This window comes from Helianthus annuus, chromosome 4 (assembly GCF_002127325.2).
Source record: "Helianthus annuus cultivar XRQ/B chromosome 4, HanXRQr2.0-SUNRISE, whole genome shotgun sequence".
Taxonomy (NCBI): domain Eukaryota; kingdom Viridiplantae; phylum Streptophyta; class Magnoliopsida; order Asterales; family Asteraceae; genus Helianthus; species Helianthus annuus.
In genome coordinates, this window is record NC_035436.2 from 122,028,141 (window position 1) to 122,045,801 (window position 17,661).

The 17,661-nt window shown below is 35.4% G+C and overlaps 1 protein-coding gene across 1 annotated transcript; it reads left to right on the forward strand.

The window, feature by feature from the left end:
* Positions 1 to 6,300: 6,300 nt before the first annotated feature.
* Positions 6,301 to 10,188, forward strand: LOC118491337. Its single transcript, XM_035989007.1, has 2 exons — positions 6,301 to 8,255; positions 8,332 to 10,188. Exons 1-2 carry the CDS (start codon positions 7,571 to 7,573, stop codon positions 8,475 to 8,477), a joined length of 831 nt encoding a protein of 276 aa, XP_035844900.1. The 5' UTR covers positions 6,301 to 7,570; the 3' UTR covers positions 8,478 to 10,188.
* The last annotated feature ends 7,473 nt before the right edge of the window (positions 10,189 to 17,661 follow it).

A 17,661-nucleotide genomic window follows, 5' to 3' on the forward strand; every position in this document is an offset into this window, starting at 1 on the left:
CGTTTACTCATGCACCATCGTTTGCCCATATAGGGTGACCTCGGTGTTCCATCCTCCTAATCTTTTACACTCGTCAACACATGGATAATCGGAAGACTTGGCAATTCTGTGAGTATACTCGAATTCCCCTCTTTACGTTTACCACATTTTGGGGTGTAACATGTTTACTTACCAAAACTTACACATGAACATTTTACTTGAATGCACAAACATTCCTATAACATGCTTGTATACGTGAGTGCTTGATACTTTAAACTTGGGTTAATTACATCTTGTGTTAGACTTATCATTATCTTCGTACGAGCCTATCCTTGACATATATAGCACTAGAAGATTAACTCACCGCCCGTAGACTTGAGGTTATGTCATGAGCATATTGCGTTTCATCATTGGTTTGATATGTTAGACACATGCCGAATTTAAGGTTTATCTTGTATCACATGCTTGTTATGAGGAATTGTTTAATCATCTTTTTATGCTATGTACGTATCAAACTTTTATACTCGCCTTTGCTTTTGCATTGAACTTTATTTTAAACATATTACAGGTTGAGGATGACGACGCTTTGAAACTGAAGTAGTGATAGTGCTTAGATACAAACTTCGACGTCTTAAGTTAATGTACTTGTTTGTTGTATTTGATTTTTAACTTTTGTAATCGACTTTTAGAAATGAAATGAAATCCATTATTTAATTATTGTCACAAATAGTGTTATGAAGTCTCTTGCAATCTCGTTTTTGTCTCATCTCGATGTTTCCGCCATCGGTTGGGGTGTGACAAAAGGTGGTTCTCGCATGAACCCTACCATATATATATATGATTAGGATCAAGAGTGAATAACTTCTTGAGAGTGAACTGAGTGAACTAATCTTGGCCCTTGATCATTTTTAGATTAAAATGGTAAGATTGACATTACTCAAGTATGTTTAATTAAAATCCCTTAATTTTCTCATCTCTTAACTCTCTCTCTCTCTCTCTCTCTCTCTCATTTTTAATTATTTCTCCATTATTTTTTTATCCATAGATTTTTTTTTTAATTTTAACTTGAATATTGTTTTTCTTTTATTATCCGTATATATAGATATCATAATACATTGTTTTTAACTTTTTATAATTTTTAATAAACTTTAAAAAAATTTCTCTGAGATTGAAATTGTAATTATTTTTAGGTATTATTTTTTTCCTTGAATATGTGATGAAGTTATTTATTTTTGCATATATGTGATATGTTTCATTTTCATTAATTTCATAATTTTATATGAATCTACTCGTGTGCATGCCTAATATACTATATGTTGTTAATGGACACATATGTAACCATTTCTGAATATAATACACAGATTTATAAAAGACTATACACATGTGTATAAACTAACAGTTGTGTATCTTGTATAAACTGATAGTTAGCAAGACTGTACACATGTGTATAAACTAACAGCTGTGTATATTATATAAACTGATACTAGCGAGACTATACACATGTGTATACACTAATAACTATGTATCTTGTATATACGGAAACTAGCAAGATTTTAAGGATTTTGATTATATTGTTTAATAAATGCAATTTACAAAAGACACAAATACCCTTCCGTCCTTTATTTTAAAGGGGAGTTACAACATTATAGTTATAATCTTGCCATTGTTTAAAAATCTTTAGATGATGTAATCCAATGGCCCAGATTAGTTCACATAGTTCACTCTCAAACTAGTGTTCACTCTAGGACCCTACAATATATATATATAGGGTGGGAGTTGGCTAGAAAGTCCATTTTTCCTACAAAGTGTAAAAAGTCATAAAAAACCATAATGTTAATCATAAAACACACTCAAAACCCACAAATAACATAGTGGAGATTATTAAAACACCGTATTTGTGGGTTTTGTGTTGTGCTTTAGATGATAAGACTTTAATTATCGAATGACTAATATTAGTGTGTTTTATGTTGATTATCATGTTGTGTTTTATATTCATAGTTATACGATGATGTGTTTGAAGTTTTTAAGGACTGTTAGGGTTTGGATATTGTGTTTTAATGATCTTCACTATGTTATTTGTGGGTTTTGAGTGTGTTTTATGGCTAAAATTGTGGTGTTTTATGAAAAATGGACTTTGTAGCCGAACCCCACCCTATATATATATATAGGGGAAGGCTATAGAGAAAACCCACTTGAGTTGTACAAACTCAAGAAACCTTTGTAAAAACCCATGTAACTCAAGAAACCTTTCTAAGAAAAAATAGGAAATGTAATATACATATAATTGAACATTTTTAAAAAAAAAACACAAAAAAACACCGAGTAGTTTTTTTTAAAAAAATGTTACAAATTTCAGGTTACATAGTATATATGTCTAAAAAATGTAACATACAAATTTTCAACATTTTTTTTTAAAAAAAAACTAGTAGGCGTTTTTTTCATTTTTTTTAAATGTTCGTGTACATTTATATTACATTTCCTGTTTTTTTACAAAAATAAAAATAAAAATGTTACATAGGGTTTATTTGGGTTTTCTCAACTCACATGGGTTTTGGATTTATCTTTCCCCTATATATATATATATATATATATATATATATATATATATATATATATATATATATATATATATATAGGGTAGGGATATGGTAAAAAGTGTCTAAAATGTAAGAAGGGTAAGAAGTGTTTTAAAGCATTGGATATTTGATCTAATGGTTGAGATCAATAGGGTATAAAAATGTAAATTGTGTTTTAATTAGAGGGACCTTATGTAAAAGGGCAATAGTGTCTTTTTCAATGTTTGAAATATGGTAACCATATCATACACGACCAAAAAACTCCTACATTTACTCCTTTTTCCTTAAATATCAGAATTAATGATTCACCTTAATTGTAGGAGGTCTTTGTTTGCATATTCGTCATACATTATCATAACGAGAACTGTAATCAGATTCATGGCATTGTGTTTTAAAACAACTGGATAAATTGACTATGATTCAAGTCATGGTGTTTTATCTGGAGACATTGTTCATGGCGTGGTGTTTTAAACATCTATGATTCAAGTCATGGTGTTTTATCTGGAGATATTGTATAAAAATCGTAAACACCATGACTATGATTCAAGTCATGGTGTTTTATCTGGAGACATTGTTCATGGCGTGGTGTTTTAAACATCTATGATTCAAGGTATGGTGTTTTATCAATACAAAACATTCCCAGATTTTAAAACACCATGACTATGATTCAAGTCATGGTGTTTTATTTGGAGACATTGTTCATTGCGTGGTGTTTTAAACATCTATGATTCAAGTCATGGTGTTTTATCAACACAAAACATTCCCAGATTTTAAAACACCATGACTATGATTCAAGTCATGGTGTTTTATCTGGAATCCAAAAAACATTGTATTGTGATTACATCCATGGTGTATTAACATCTGGAGAATCAATACAAAACATTCCCAGAATTTAAAACACCATGAGTATGATTCAAGTCATGGTGTTTTCTCTGTAGACATTGTTCATGGCGTGGTGTTTTAAAACATCTGGATACATTCTGGAGACATTGGCTATGATTCAAGTCAAGGTGTTTTATCTGGAATCCAAAAAACATTGTATTGCAATTTAAAGATGATGAAAAGAAGATATGAACAATATACGATTAAAAGATGTTGCGATTAAGATGATGAAGAAATGATACGTAGGAGAAAATGGAATTGGATCTTGCAAAAAAAAAGAGGACGACAGTTTTTTTTTCAGTTATCTTGAAACTCAATTAATTGATAAGAAAGGTAAATTACTAATATACCCTTTTGAATTAATTAAGATAGAGGACACTTGTCATCACCAAATTATTTCTCACACTTCTTACAAAAGTATGACTTTGTACATGATCCTTTATCTATCTATATATATATATATATATATATATATATATATATATATATATATAGGAAGAGGATCATGAGAAAACTACATATAAATGAGAAAACTAACTAAAACAAGCCTAAAAAACCTAAAAAACATACCAATTTTTTTTTACAATTTTTTATAAAAAATCGCTATTTTATATATAAAAAAATTTTAAAAAAAAAACTTGCATTAATGTGTACTACACATGTGCATTACATGCGCATTACATGTTTAACATTAGCTTTTAAGTTTAGTTTAGCTTTTAGGGTTAGGTTTTTTGGAGGTTTAGAATTAAGATTAGGTTTTTGGGTGTGGGGGAGGGGGTGGTTTAGGTTTTTTTTTGGGGGGGGGGGTGTGTGTGTGGGTGGGGGGGGGGGTTAGGTTTTTTTCGGATTTATGTTTAGGGTTTAGTTTTAGGTTTTCGGGGGGGGGGGTGTTTAGGTTTTTGAGGGGTAGGGGGTTAGGCTTTTGTTGGGAGGGTGACTTTATGTTTTTGGGGGGTGGGGTGGGGGGTTTAGGTTTTTGGGGGGTGTCGGTGGGGGGTGAATTAAGGGGTTTAGTCTTTCCGTATCAGTGCACATGTGCAGTACAAATTTTTTTTTTTTTAATTTTTTTCCATACATAAAAAATATCGATTTTTTTTATAAAAATTTGGTATATTTTTTTAGACTTTTTTAGTTAATTTTTTTTCTTATTTAAACTAGTTTTCTCGTTATTTATCCCCTATATATATATATTTTAAAACAAATAACGCACACCTCATATTTTGCTTAGTTACAAAAATCCCATCACATGGATTATTTGCGTGTATGAAGAAAACACAACTTTAAAATTTTCTTTTCTAGTTTAAAAGTCCCACTCTTAAACAAACCCCACATGTCATTGTAACCACGTAATCACTTCAATTATATATACATAGATGGACAGCACGCGTAGGCTAAAATAAGAGTTTTATAAAGTTTCAATAATGTACTCTTAATAATTCAGGGAGAATTATAAAGTTTCAATAATGTACTCGTAATAATTCCGGGAGAATCGTGTATAGTGGTCATGAATATTCAAATTTGACCAATTTTTATTCAACTAATACGATTATTAATTTATTATATTATGACCTAATGAGCTTCCAAAATTCATGGACGGCCCTGGTGTGTGCGGGGAGGACCACCGGCCAGAGACCGATATTTCGAGGGGCACGTTATTGTATTAAAAAAATCCTGATATATATATGTACAATATTTTTAATACGATGTACTGGTACAAACACCAACATAGGCCCACTTACAAAACTATGATCTTATGGTTTAGATTAGTTTTAGCTCATTCGCATTAGATTTAGACCTTTAGTGAGACCAATACCCAATTTCGTTAAGGCCTAAGAGCACGTTTTTTTAAGCTCGAAAAGTGTACACGAAATCTGAGGGCCGACCCTGCCAAAATTCACCTATTAAAAGGTAACATATACAAAGTAATTATTTATCTGAAAACCATAAAGGACTAATACTCACGGCCGTTCTGTCAAGTTTTAACACATCAGTCATTGTTAACAAAATTGATGTCTTATAAAAAAGGGGTAATTTGATAACTAATAAATTCACCATTGCTCCCTAGGTAAAGAATTATGACCAAAATCAAGCAAATTCAGGATTAATTTTTTTTATTTTGAAACTAAAATATCATAAGCATGATTAATAACTAAACAAACAAATTACACAATAAGACAGATTCTTTATTTCTTAGAACGATGTTGGTTTACCCAAACCATTGTTGTTTCACGCATGAACTTTATATACTAGTGTTGGTTCATAAGTCTAGTTTCTTTTATAATTACTCCTAAATAAAGTCATAAATTTACATATAAACTAAAATTTATTTTCAATTTTAGTGAATATTAATTCACATATAACTTTACACATTCTATGAAACACCAATATTCTATATAAAAAGTCACTTCACATGGAAAATCAAAAGGTGGTTGATTGATATAGAGCAAAAGTCAAATAAAAAATTAAAGTGATTAATTGATATGTATCGTCACAATTTAATCTTTAAACAATGGTGGATAAAAAAAATTAATATAAAATAGCAACGAAAATGAAAGCTTGATATACTTGTATCAAGAATCAATAAAAAATTTTTTGGAATCGAATTTGTAGTTGATCATGGATTCAAGTCAATTGGCAGATTCTGGAGTTTTGTATGAATTATTGAACATGCATGTGGCCCTAGCTCCTATTTCTCTTCATCTGTGTGGCCTTGTTATCATACTGTGACAAAACAACATCATTTATGAATATGATTTTTGGTTCAATTGCCTTTGTTTTTCTCTATTTAACAATGATGACAATATCAGATGAATCTGATATATAAATGAAACCAACTTAACTTAAAAGCACCTAAGCAGCTAAGTTTGAGCTCAAACTCGTCTTGTTTTAGTCCTTATACTTAAAAGATTCGCTCATGAATAGTTTTACAAGTTTGAGGTCAACTCTCGCTTACCTAGATTATTAGAGAAAAATGCCCGGATAGTCCTTGTGGTTTTGCCTTTTTTCACCTATAGTCCCCAACTTTCTAAAATTACCTGAATAGTCCCCAACTTTTCATTTTTTGTTCCCGGATAGTCCCTGGGTCTAACTTCAGTTTGTTTTCTCTGTTAAGAGGGTGTAAAATGACAAAAATACCCTTTCCTTAATGTTGAAGCAACAAATAATAGACCAAACGTAGTGGCGAGGATGGTCAGGCAAAAGGGTTAAAGGGTTTAACCTTGCCTAACGCAGGTCGTGGGGTCCCTCCACGTTTGCAAGACGTGGAAGGAGGTTCACTAGTTTATTTTGTTGTTTGCTGAAGATCCTTCTCTGAAGTGTGTTCAGATTCGGATGAAGAAGCAAATAGAATATGTGTGAGTTGGATGTGAAAGGGAGTAACTTGCATGAAGCAAGTACACGATGTGAATGACCAGAGTTTTAAGGAAACAGGTCTGGTCCGGAATGTCCCAACTCAGTAAATGAAGTGTCAATTATATAGGAGAAGACATCTCCCAAAGAGGTATTCATTTGACTAGTGACCTAGCTTGCAGCGAGGGGCTTGCCCTTTCGGGGGTTGAAGCCTTTTGACCCCTGGATAATAGCATGTGCTCTGCAGACCTGCGTTGCTTTTGCGGCTGTGGTTGGTGAAGCAGTCCCTGGATGTGACTGGCTACTGTTTTCACACTACTTTACTTCACCTCTACGACTGTTTGACCTTCGAACCCTTTAACCTTTTGAGCACTCAGGTATTTTAGTCCTTTTATATTGTCTTGGGCTACCCCCGTCATCAGCCCCCCAAGTCAGGGGTGTTTGGGAGGTGAGCTCAAAGACTTCTGACTTTTATACATGTGTTTTTATTGACAAAAGGTTTCAAGGTGTTCAAAGCTTAAAGGCTTGAAAGGTTGGAGTCAGTTATTTTTTGAATTTTAAAAACTAACAACTGATTTGATTAATGTGTAGCAGTTCATAGGGCAGCGGTTTTGCAGTCTTTAACTGTTTACCATTATGACCCTATTTTAGTTTTTATTATAGAGATTAGTCATTCATTCTTCACATTATCCCTTCAAGTTTCTGTCTGCAATTTCGTTTCTTTACTTCAAGGTTAGTTCCTGCTTCTTCCTTTTCTTCTTACTTATTTCGTATTTTTTCAAAAAATGGATGCTCGTAAGGATTTGTCGAGATCCTTTTCTCGATTAACCCAGGAAGAAGTAGAGTTGTTTTGTATGGAATATGGTATTGGGACTAAATTTAAACCTACTGCTCCTGCGTGCGATGTTTCAATTGACAAATGTCCGGTTGGTTTTATTGCTCTTTATTGCCGTCCCTTCGAGTTTTCGGACCTCCGCCATCCGTTTTCCCTGTTTGTATTGAACTTATTGGAGTATTATCGAGTCTCCTTTGGTCAGATTCATCCAAAGGGTATGGCTAGGGTTTTACATTTCGAGGTTTTGTGTCGTGCTCTTGGTTATGATCCTTTGCTTTTGCTTTTTCGCCGATTTTTTCGATTAGCCAAGAACGATAACTGGTTCACCTTTGAAACGTCTAAGGTCGATGCTTGCCTTATTTCTTCCATGGTTACCACCCTTGGTACCTGGAAGGATCGTTTTTTCTGGGTTTCTGACTCTATTGTCCCTTTCAAGATGGTGTGGAGGCACCCGGATACTGTTCTCAATGAACCGGAACCCCTTGAATCTGATTTGAATAATGCTTTTCTGAAAGCCATCCGGGAATGCCCTTCAAGGGTTCGTCCCTTTCCTGAGCATTTGCTAGTCTTGTTAGGGGTTAGTAAGTCATGGGAAAAGGCTAATCGGGATCCGGTTCTGATGAGGAATGGCATGGGTATGCATTTTCTTCTCCACTTTTCTTGTGTTTTTCTTAATTTATGTCTTATGTTCTGTCTGTTTGTTGTTTGCAGTTATGTCTGCCTTGGATTTCATTAAGAGTGACAACACTTCTGATGTGGTATTTGAAGATGTTCCCGTTATCCCTGATGAGAATGCTGTGGTTAAAGGTACTGAACAAAGGTTTGAGGGTACTGGATATGTCGGTGTTCCAACGTGAAAGGTTTTTCTAAGCCTCTTGCCCCCAAGACTTCGACCCGGTGATCTACTCGTCGTTTAAAAGGTGTTCCCCAATCCACCTCTACTGAACCGGTGGAGTTGAGTGATGATATCGAAGTTTCTGGGGATCGAGGTGTTGAAGTGGGTTCTGAAAAAGAGAAGAAGCTAGTTGTTCATGGCAAAAAGGCTTCAGCCAAAACGGTTGTTGCTACTCCTGTTCAGGGTTCTTCGAGCATGGATGTTGAAGGGTTGGATCCGGATGCGGTTTATGTGTCAGGTTGGTCGATGAAGATTGATGACAGTTTTAAGGATGCTGCTGTTTATGAAGATGCCTTGAGTCATAATGCTCCTCCTTCGGTTCATAATACTATCTCCGAAATGGATGATAATGTAATGTTATCTCGTATTATTCTAAGCACTTGTAATCTTGCTGCCATGCTTCCTCAGGGCATTGCCCGTTTTCGCTAGAGGATGCAAGAATATGAAGAGTTTTCTAAGAAGAAAGACAAAATGAAATCTTCGATGGCCGCAATGAAGAAGGAGATAAGTGGTTTTGCTGAGAAGGAGGAAGCTTGGTCAAAAAAGGTTGAAGATTTGTCGAAGCAGCATGAGATTGAGATGAGTGATTTTAAGAAGAGTTTTGAGGTCGATCGGTTGAAGCTAAAGGCAGGCAAGGAGGCTTTGTCTGTTGCTCAGAAAGCCTTTGATGAGGAGAAGGAAAGCTTGAAGGCTTTGGTTTCCCGGGCTACTAGTGATAATCAGTGGTTGATTGAGCAGGGCTTTCAACAAGTTGTTACTTATCTGCTTCATTCCGCTGAATTTAACTCTGCTCTTGGTGAGGTTTACACGAAGTTGCTCAATTTGGGAAAACACCAAGGCCTCATTGCTGGTTATAAGTTGCATGAAGCTGGGCATCCTCTGGAAAAGTCTCCTTTGTTTCGTCCTGAAGCTTCTGATGTTTTTAAAGGCTCGGTTGAACAGATGGAGAGGCTGACCTATCCTTATGTTCATCAGGTTTCTTCTTGTTTTGGTAAGCCTCTTTCTGTTTTACAGGACTTGAAACCGGAAGGCCTTAATGAAAAAGTTTGTGCGGAAGTCTTGGGTTCACTTTCGAAGAAAAGATCCTATTCAGGAGATAGTTTCAAGTGTACTGGATGCTTTGAAGGATGCAAGCTTGGAGGCTTCAACAGTAGGTGGTGATGGTGGTGCAAAGGCTAAGAAGTCCAAGAAGGCAAAGTGTTGGTGCAGTCATCTGTCGTCTTCATCTAAATGTCGAGTCTCGGTTTTGGTGCGGTTCTGAACAAGCGTGACATCATATACATGACATCACGAGTGACATCATATATATGATGTCACAAGTTAAACAAGTTAGCCATGATCTTAAAAAGCTCATTCACGTACAAGATGTATGGTCACATGAAGACAAAAATGTCATTGGTCCAATAGAATGTCACCAAATGATGGCCCAATAGTTGGCTACCGTTTGAAGAGCCTATCACATGAAAGGTGACCGTTTGGATATTTGGAGACCGTTTGAAATGAAGCCCGTTTGAAGGCCCAGTCCGCTTGAAGCCCATATCGTTTGAAGATAGTTGTCCGTTTGAATCATTTCAAACGATAGGAAGGCTTGTACTATATATAGTTTTCAAACTGTCATGATTTGTAACGATTCCAGATTTGATACCGAGGTATTGCCGGTGTTCCTTGTAACTGTAAACGCTGTAAAATCAATATACAAGAGGATTAAAGTGTAGTTCAGGCTGTTTTTGTAGTGCGTTTCTTAGTTTCCGCCTCTGAAACGTACGAGAGCTCTTCCGAACGACTCATTCAGGTCGCGACACGATCCTACAATTGGTATCAGAGCTCAGGACGAGGAGTTCTTGCCATAATCAGCTTGAAATCTGATTTTCTATACCTTCTTTCTTAAAACTGATACTTTTTATGGTTGAAATCGGCTCAAAGTTTCACATTGTGTTCGGATTTGTCAATTAACAAAGCCTTAGAAATTTCGGACTGAAATTCGATCTAAAACTGTTAGAAAAATACATGACCGTTTGAAATTTTCGCGAAATGATGACGTCATCGTGTTCTATCGTTTGAAACAAAAAGTGATCGTTTGAAACCTATGTCCTATCGTTTGAAACAGGTTTCATCGTTTGAAAATTGTCTGTTCCGTTTGAAAATTATGTTCTATCGTTTGAAATTGTTCGACCGTTTGATTTGTCGTTTGAATTACACATGTCCGTTTGAAAAATAGGATCTGTCGTTTGAAACTGTTCTGTCGTTTGAAGCATCGTTTGAAATTGGTTTCCTCGTTTGAACTAATGATTGTCCGTTTGAAGATGTCGACCGTTTGAATTGAACATTTGGAAAGTGTGAACCGTTTGAAAGTTCATTGTTTTGTGTGAAACATTAAAAAAGATCATGTGAAAATTCGGAAGTGCATTGAGAAGTGAATCATTAAATGGTTGATCAGTTGTTGCATGTAATCAAATGGTTCACTAATAAATTGTTGGTAAATAGGTTGTCATAGTGAATATTGAAAAATGACAAGCCCACCATCATAAGTAGCGGCCCACTAATAATTGAGTTTAGTGATAAAATCGGTCCTATCAGATTCATCTAAATTGTCGGCACAATTATATTTTGCAACTCACTGACTTTTCAACTCAATTCACAAGAAAAGATAGGTTGAAAGGCCCAATTAATAGTTGACGCCCACTATAAAGTCAACAGGCCAATCATTTTATAAGACCAATCGGCCCAATCAGCATTAGCAGCCCATGTGATTTGTTTAAATGTAACTAGGGTGCTTCTGACAAAGTGCATCTTATCTTGTTCCATTTGCTAAAGGTGATCATAATCATTTGATGTGCATGTGATTTTTTTGATGTTTGTCGGATAGTGTGGTTTTTGTCAGGATTGTTCGAATATTTAATCCAGGTCTCAGTAGTTCGCATGTTTTGACAACAAACTCAATTCACATAAAATTCAGTCTGCACAGTGTGTCAATCTTCAGTCCGCACGGAATATTCATCAGTTCAAGTCATATCAATTCGCACAGAGTATCAGTTTGATTCAGTTGCTTTGATAAGTGTTTTAAACTGATTGTGTTTTGTTTGTTTGTTTCAGGTGTTTCACGAGGTGAATCATTTCATTTGAAAGGGGATCTAGTTTGAATTTGATATTTCATTTTAAGTGACTGTCTCGATAAACGTGTTTCCGAATCATGGACTTAAAATTCTTTAATATGACTAGTGAAACAGTTAATAGAATAAATGTATTAAAGAAAGAATTTGATTTGTTTTCAGGTTATCCAGGAGAAAGTACAAAGAGTATCATTGAGAGGTATATTCATCTTGTTCGCTTAATGTCTGAGAAGGGTATTCAGAAAAAACCAAATGAATGGGTTAAGAGATTAGCCAATTCCATACCTCAACAAGAATGGGGTACATATCTGTTGGAGTTAAAAAGAAATGGAGAATACTCTAGATTGTCAATTTGTCAATTCATTAAGAAGCTTGAAGAACAAATGGAGAACAATGATGTGAATAAGAAGAATCAAGAAGAAAAATCCGTTTCATCCAATGAAAGTTCAGAAGAATCAATTGTTGTTGATCAAACATCAACTGATTCTGGTTCTTCAGATGAAAGTTCCGAAAGAGCATTCGTTTTTGATCAAACATCATCTAACTCTAACTCTGGTTCTTCGGATGATAGTTCTGACAAATCAGTAGAGTTTGACCAATCACCAACTGATAATAGTAGTGTTAATGAGAAGATTATTGAAGCAGAAAAGGTGACTGAAGCTGAGAAGATTGTGGAAGTTGAAAAGATAGTTGAAGTCTAGAAAATCGTTGAAGTCACAAAACCTTGTCTTACATGTTTAGAGTCTTGTAAACAATGTATAGAGAAAGACGAGAGGTTTAGTGAGTTAGAAAAGTTGAAAGAACAGTTGTTGTTTGATGTAAAAAATTTGAAAAAGTCATATGATGTATTGAACAGGCATGTGAATGGTCTGGAAAAGACTAACTCAGAAAGAGAGAAAGCTTTGAAGATGTTGAACGCTACCATGATGACAAAGCAAAAAGAGATCAACATTTACATAGAAGAATGTGCAAAGTTGAAGAAAGAGTTGGAGAATGAAGCAGCTGAGAATGAAAGAATCAGAAGATTGCTGCAAAGTTACAAAGGTTGTGACTACGTAATGGATAGAATTTATCCAACAGTTGAAGGTTTCGAGGCGTTTAAAGATGAACAGCCAAAGAAGAAAACGGATACTGGTAAGAAACAGGGTGTCTGTTATAATAAGTGTCCGCCTCCGATTTGGGAAGGGTACTCGCCTAGAAAACCTAACGAGGAAGAACTAAAACAGGCGGTCAATATTAAGTTAGAATCCGAGATAACCGATGTTTTACCAGACAATATTGACGTCACGTTCACAGCGTTCGACACAGATCATGAGTCTGAACTGATAAAACGAGTGGTCGATCAGGTGTTGGATAAGGATGAGGAGTCAGAGTCAAAGTCCGAGTCCGAAAGTTCGTGTCAGTCAGTCAGGAGTTCGAGTTCGTCTGAAAAGAGTTCGAAATCATCGGGAAAACGGGTTTATAGTAAAGAATTTTTGCTATCAAAATCTAATTTGAATGATGAAACGTTTGAAGTTGCATATACTTTGAATGGTTCTGACAAATTATATTTTGATAAAGAGTTTCCAATAAGAGGTGTTAAACCAGAAATGATTAAAAAGGTTTTCAAACTAACAGAAATCAATATTTCTGAAATAAAAGATTTAAATCTTAATGGTAAACCTAAATTTTACACCTCAAGAGTTCAACAACGACTAAACAAGAAAAAAGGTTACAATTCTGGTTCGGGTTTTCAAGAGAAACCAAACCAAAATCGTAGCTACAAAAAGAAAGGACTTGGTTTCACTCCACAAGAAAACTATAAAAATGAAAAATTTTCTAAAACAAATACAAAATTTGTTTCAGGTACAAGCTCGGAAGAGGAAGCAAAAAGCACATTCTGGAAACAATCTAACCAAGAATTTCTTGCCGAGAAGAGAAAGAATGGAGCTTATGTAAAGAAAGAAACCAGAACCTGTTTCCGATGCAATGAAGCCGGTCACATTGCATGGAACTGTCCGAAAGCGACAAACACAAAACAGGAAGTTTCTGGAAAACTGAAACAAGTTGTTGTTGATAAAACCGAACCACCAACTGAACAATTTAAAGTTTTCAAAAATTCAACATTTGAAGTTGGTGAGTGTTCGAAGAGATTTTATAGGCGTAGTGTGAAACTTGACAACCAAAAATGGGTTGTTAAGAAATCTGAGGTAAAATCTGGCGATGAGTCTGATTCCACAAAATCAGAGGAGCCACAGTTTGATGAGAGTGATCAAAACTCAGTTCCTTCAATGGATGATGAGAATTTTCCACCATTGAGGACTGAGAATTTTAAAAGAAAAGTTGAAAAGACTGAAGTCTCAAATCAGGATTATTCTGAAAAGGATAATTTTGATGTTGAGAAAGCATTTAACGGGAAAGTTAAGAAGATTTTCGGAAAAATGGTTGATGGGAAGGTGAAAGGGGTAAAAGACTTCTACGCTACAAAGAAAGCAACTTACACCCCAACTAAATCCGAATTGAAATCACCCAAGGCTAGTCAGGCTTGGGTGGACATTTTCTTCGATTGAAAAACCTGACTTGCCGGAGATCCCAAGTTTGTAATCGTGGATCAGGAATCGGCATCATTCATGTATTATGAGTTTGTATGAAAAATTCTTAAAATTGTTCAAAATTTACAGGTTAAAGGAATACGCCGGAGCTTCCAGGTTGGTAAGTGCGAAGCAGGAATCGGCATTCTGATTGGTAAAACGGTTTGTGTAGAGGTGACATTCCTACAAGTGGTTTGTTTGGTGATTTTTACAAGTGGTACAGGTTGCTTAATTACTACAATTTGATAAAACTGACAAGATGATGAACCATATCCCCGTACTTAAACAAGTGGTAAACTTACAAGTGGTAAAAACAAACACATTTTCCGGAAAAATCATTTTGATTAAAACAAACTTAAGTGTTTTGAAATCTTAATGAGAAAATGGTTTGTGAAAGGGGGAGTTCAGATTGTTTATGCCTAGTGAATGGCGAATTGATGCGATTTGATATCGGTTGTCATATTTCTATACAGTTTGTTTTCAATTTTCTTTAATGTGTTTGCATTTTAGGGGGAGTAGAAATTTCAGAAAATCCAAAAACATTAGAAAATATGAAAAATACAAAAATATGATAAATTCTAAAATGAGTTTTGTTGTGAAAAAGAGGAAATGATAGTACATCAGTGGACTATCACAACATGCTAAAGAATTGGAAAGTTTAAAAGTGATAAACAATCTTACTGCGGATGTGTCAGTAGATTTTTACACATTTAGTAGATTGTGATGAGATATAAACCTAAATTTCAAACTTGCTTATTCTGTGGGTTAACAAAACTGCTTGGATATATAGGTAACCCCTGAAATCTTGTTTGAAAGGTCCCTTATTCTGAGATACTAGGTCTTTATGCTCAGTGATATCTGGGGTATTATCCCGGGACTTCTGCTGTATGGAAGTACTGACCTAGTCCCCGGATAATACTTTCTGCAAATGCTTGAAAAAGCGCCGCCCTCAGCAAATTGATGAAACAATAAAATTGATAGTCATTGTTGTTGTAAAAAAGATCCTCTAAAGGGGACCCACCAAAAGTCGAGCCGTCATCTCTCTGCTGAACGGAAGTTCTGACCTGAGCTCTCACGGTTTCGCACCTAACCCCTTACAGATATCATCTGTGGTATATTCACCTGTAAGACTGAATATTGGGATCTGGATACGGGAGTATATTCAAGTAGTGGGACACACGAATAATTCAGTTTCTAAGACACTAATATCGTATCTCGAAACAGTTGAAATTTGTGTGAAAATTTAAGTGGACCAGTATACTGACAATCTAGGTGAATTGTTTAGAACTTAAAATGAATTGAAGCTTAACGGTGTTGGTGACATGTCTCATAAACTGATATGATCCTCTTACACGAGCTCACAAAAATATGTTTGTAAATATTTTTTTATATGCATTTCAGTTTTCTTTCATTCAAAAATCCAAAAAGATTTTTAGTGTGTTTTAGCATAAACTTTTGAAAAACTCAAAAAGATTTTCGACAACTGGTATTGAAGAGCTGATTTTCAAAAATTCCAAGTGCTAAACATGATGAGCAATGTTTGAGAGGGAGTGTATGTTTGAAATTAAATGTTTTCATAATCTAACCCTAAAGTGGTTCATCAGATTGGAAAATCATTGTGTTTTTGAGAAGTGAGTTGGAGTTAGTACATGTGTTTATGATTAAAATATGTATGTGAGAGAAATTTTACTTTGAGGTAGAGTTTTTGCAGGATAAGATGAAAAGCTGTGAGATGGAAAGACAGACAACGATCCTAAAGCTGATGATGCTGATGATCTGAAGAAATGCCAGCATATCGCAAGGGGGAGTCTGAAGATCTGCAAGAAAAGACTAAGAGTGAAGCCCAGAGACGGATCAAGAATGAAGATGATGAAGACTCGACACTTAAGACTCGTCAACATCTGAGGGGGAGTCTGTTGGTGCAGCCATCTGTCGTCTTCGTCTAAATGTCAAGTCTCGGTTTTGGTGCGGTTCTGAACAAGCGTGACATCATATACATGACATCACGAGTGACATCATATATATGATGTCACAAGTTAAACAAGTTAGTCATGATCTTAAAAAGCTCATTCACGTACAAGATGTATGGTCACATGAAGACAAAAATGTCATTGGTCCAATAGAATGTCACCAAATGATGGCCCAATAGTTGGCTACCGTTTGAAGAGCCTATCACATGAAAGGTGACCGTTTGGATATTTGGAGACCGTTTGAAATGAAGCCCGTTTGAAGGCCCAGTCCGCTTGAAGCCCATATCGTTTGAAGATAGTTGTCCGTTTGAATCATTTCAAACGATAGGAAGGCTTGTACTATATATAGTTTTCAAACTGTCATGATTTGTAATGATTCCAGATTTGATACCGAGGTATTGCCGGTGTTCCTTGTAACTGTAAACGCTGTAAAATCAATATACAAGAGGATTAAAGTGTAGTTCAGGCTGTTTTTGTAGTGCGTTTCTTAGTTTCCGCCTCTGAAACGTACGAGAGCTCTTCCGAACGACTCATTCAGGTCGCGACACGATCCTACACAAAGAAGGCCAAAGCTGAAGGTTCTGGGGTCTCAAAGCCATCTGCCATTGTTTAATGGTTATTCGTAGCTTTCTTAGCAAAACAATTTGTGGTTTGTAATATTAACTTTGAACAATATTAGGTTTTGCAGGAACCCTTAAGGTTCCTGATATGTGTTTGTGCTTTTAGGCCTGTATGGCCTTTTGAACAATATTTGACCTTGCAAGTTAGTAGGACTTGCTTTGTGATTTGCTGAAAGTCTTTTGGGGCTTTCTTTTGCTATAATATTATGTTTAACTATTTTTGTGTTTTTATACTTGTGCTTGTTTTGTTTTAGGCAGCTTGGTTGGCTTTAACCTTTCAAGCTTTTTGGCTATTCGTAGGTAGGTTGGAGCCTTTGGGGTTTCGAGTTGTCATGAAGGTGGCTTGAAGCCTTGAAGGCTTCTTAGTTTTGTTATTTGATTTGGCTTGTATCTTTAACTTTTTTGTTCAAGTTGTCATCCTTTGGATTACTTTTGCTTTCTTATAACTTTGTCTTTGTCGAGTTTGTGTTGCCTTTATGTTTTTTACACCTTAAAGGGTTCAGTGCTGCAGACACTTAGCCTTGGTGTTTTTTTAACAAGAAGACATAGCACCTATCCTTTTTATTATTTCTTTGTGATTTATTTAACTTCGTAAGCCTGTTTGTTGGTTATATTTCTAAGGCTTAAGGAACATTTGGTGTAGGTTGTTCAGACCTGTCTATGAGACAATTTTGCTTTGGCTTAATAAGTCTCATGGAGTTGTATTGATTTAGGAACTCACCCCTTATATAGGTTCATTCAACCCTTGAACCTATTGAGCGATGTGGCCTGGGAGCTCATCCCTTTTCATGGCCCTTACCATGGAGTTTTTTGCTAGGTTCTCAACCTGATTTTAGGATAGAAAGACAAGTTTGATAAAACAACTTCATTCGTTCA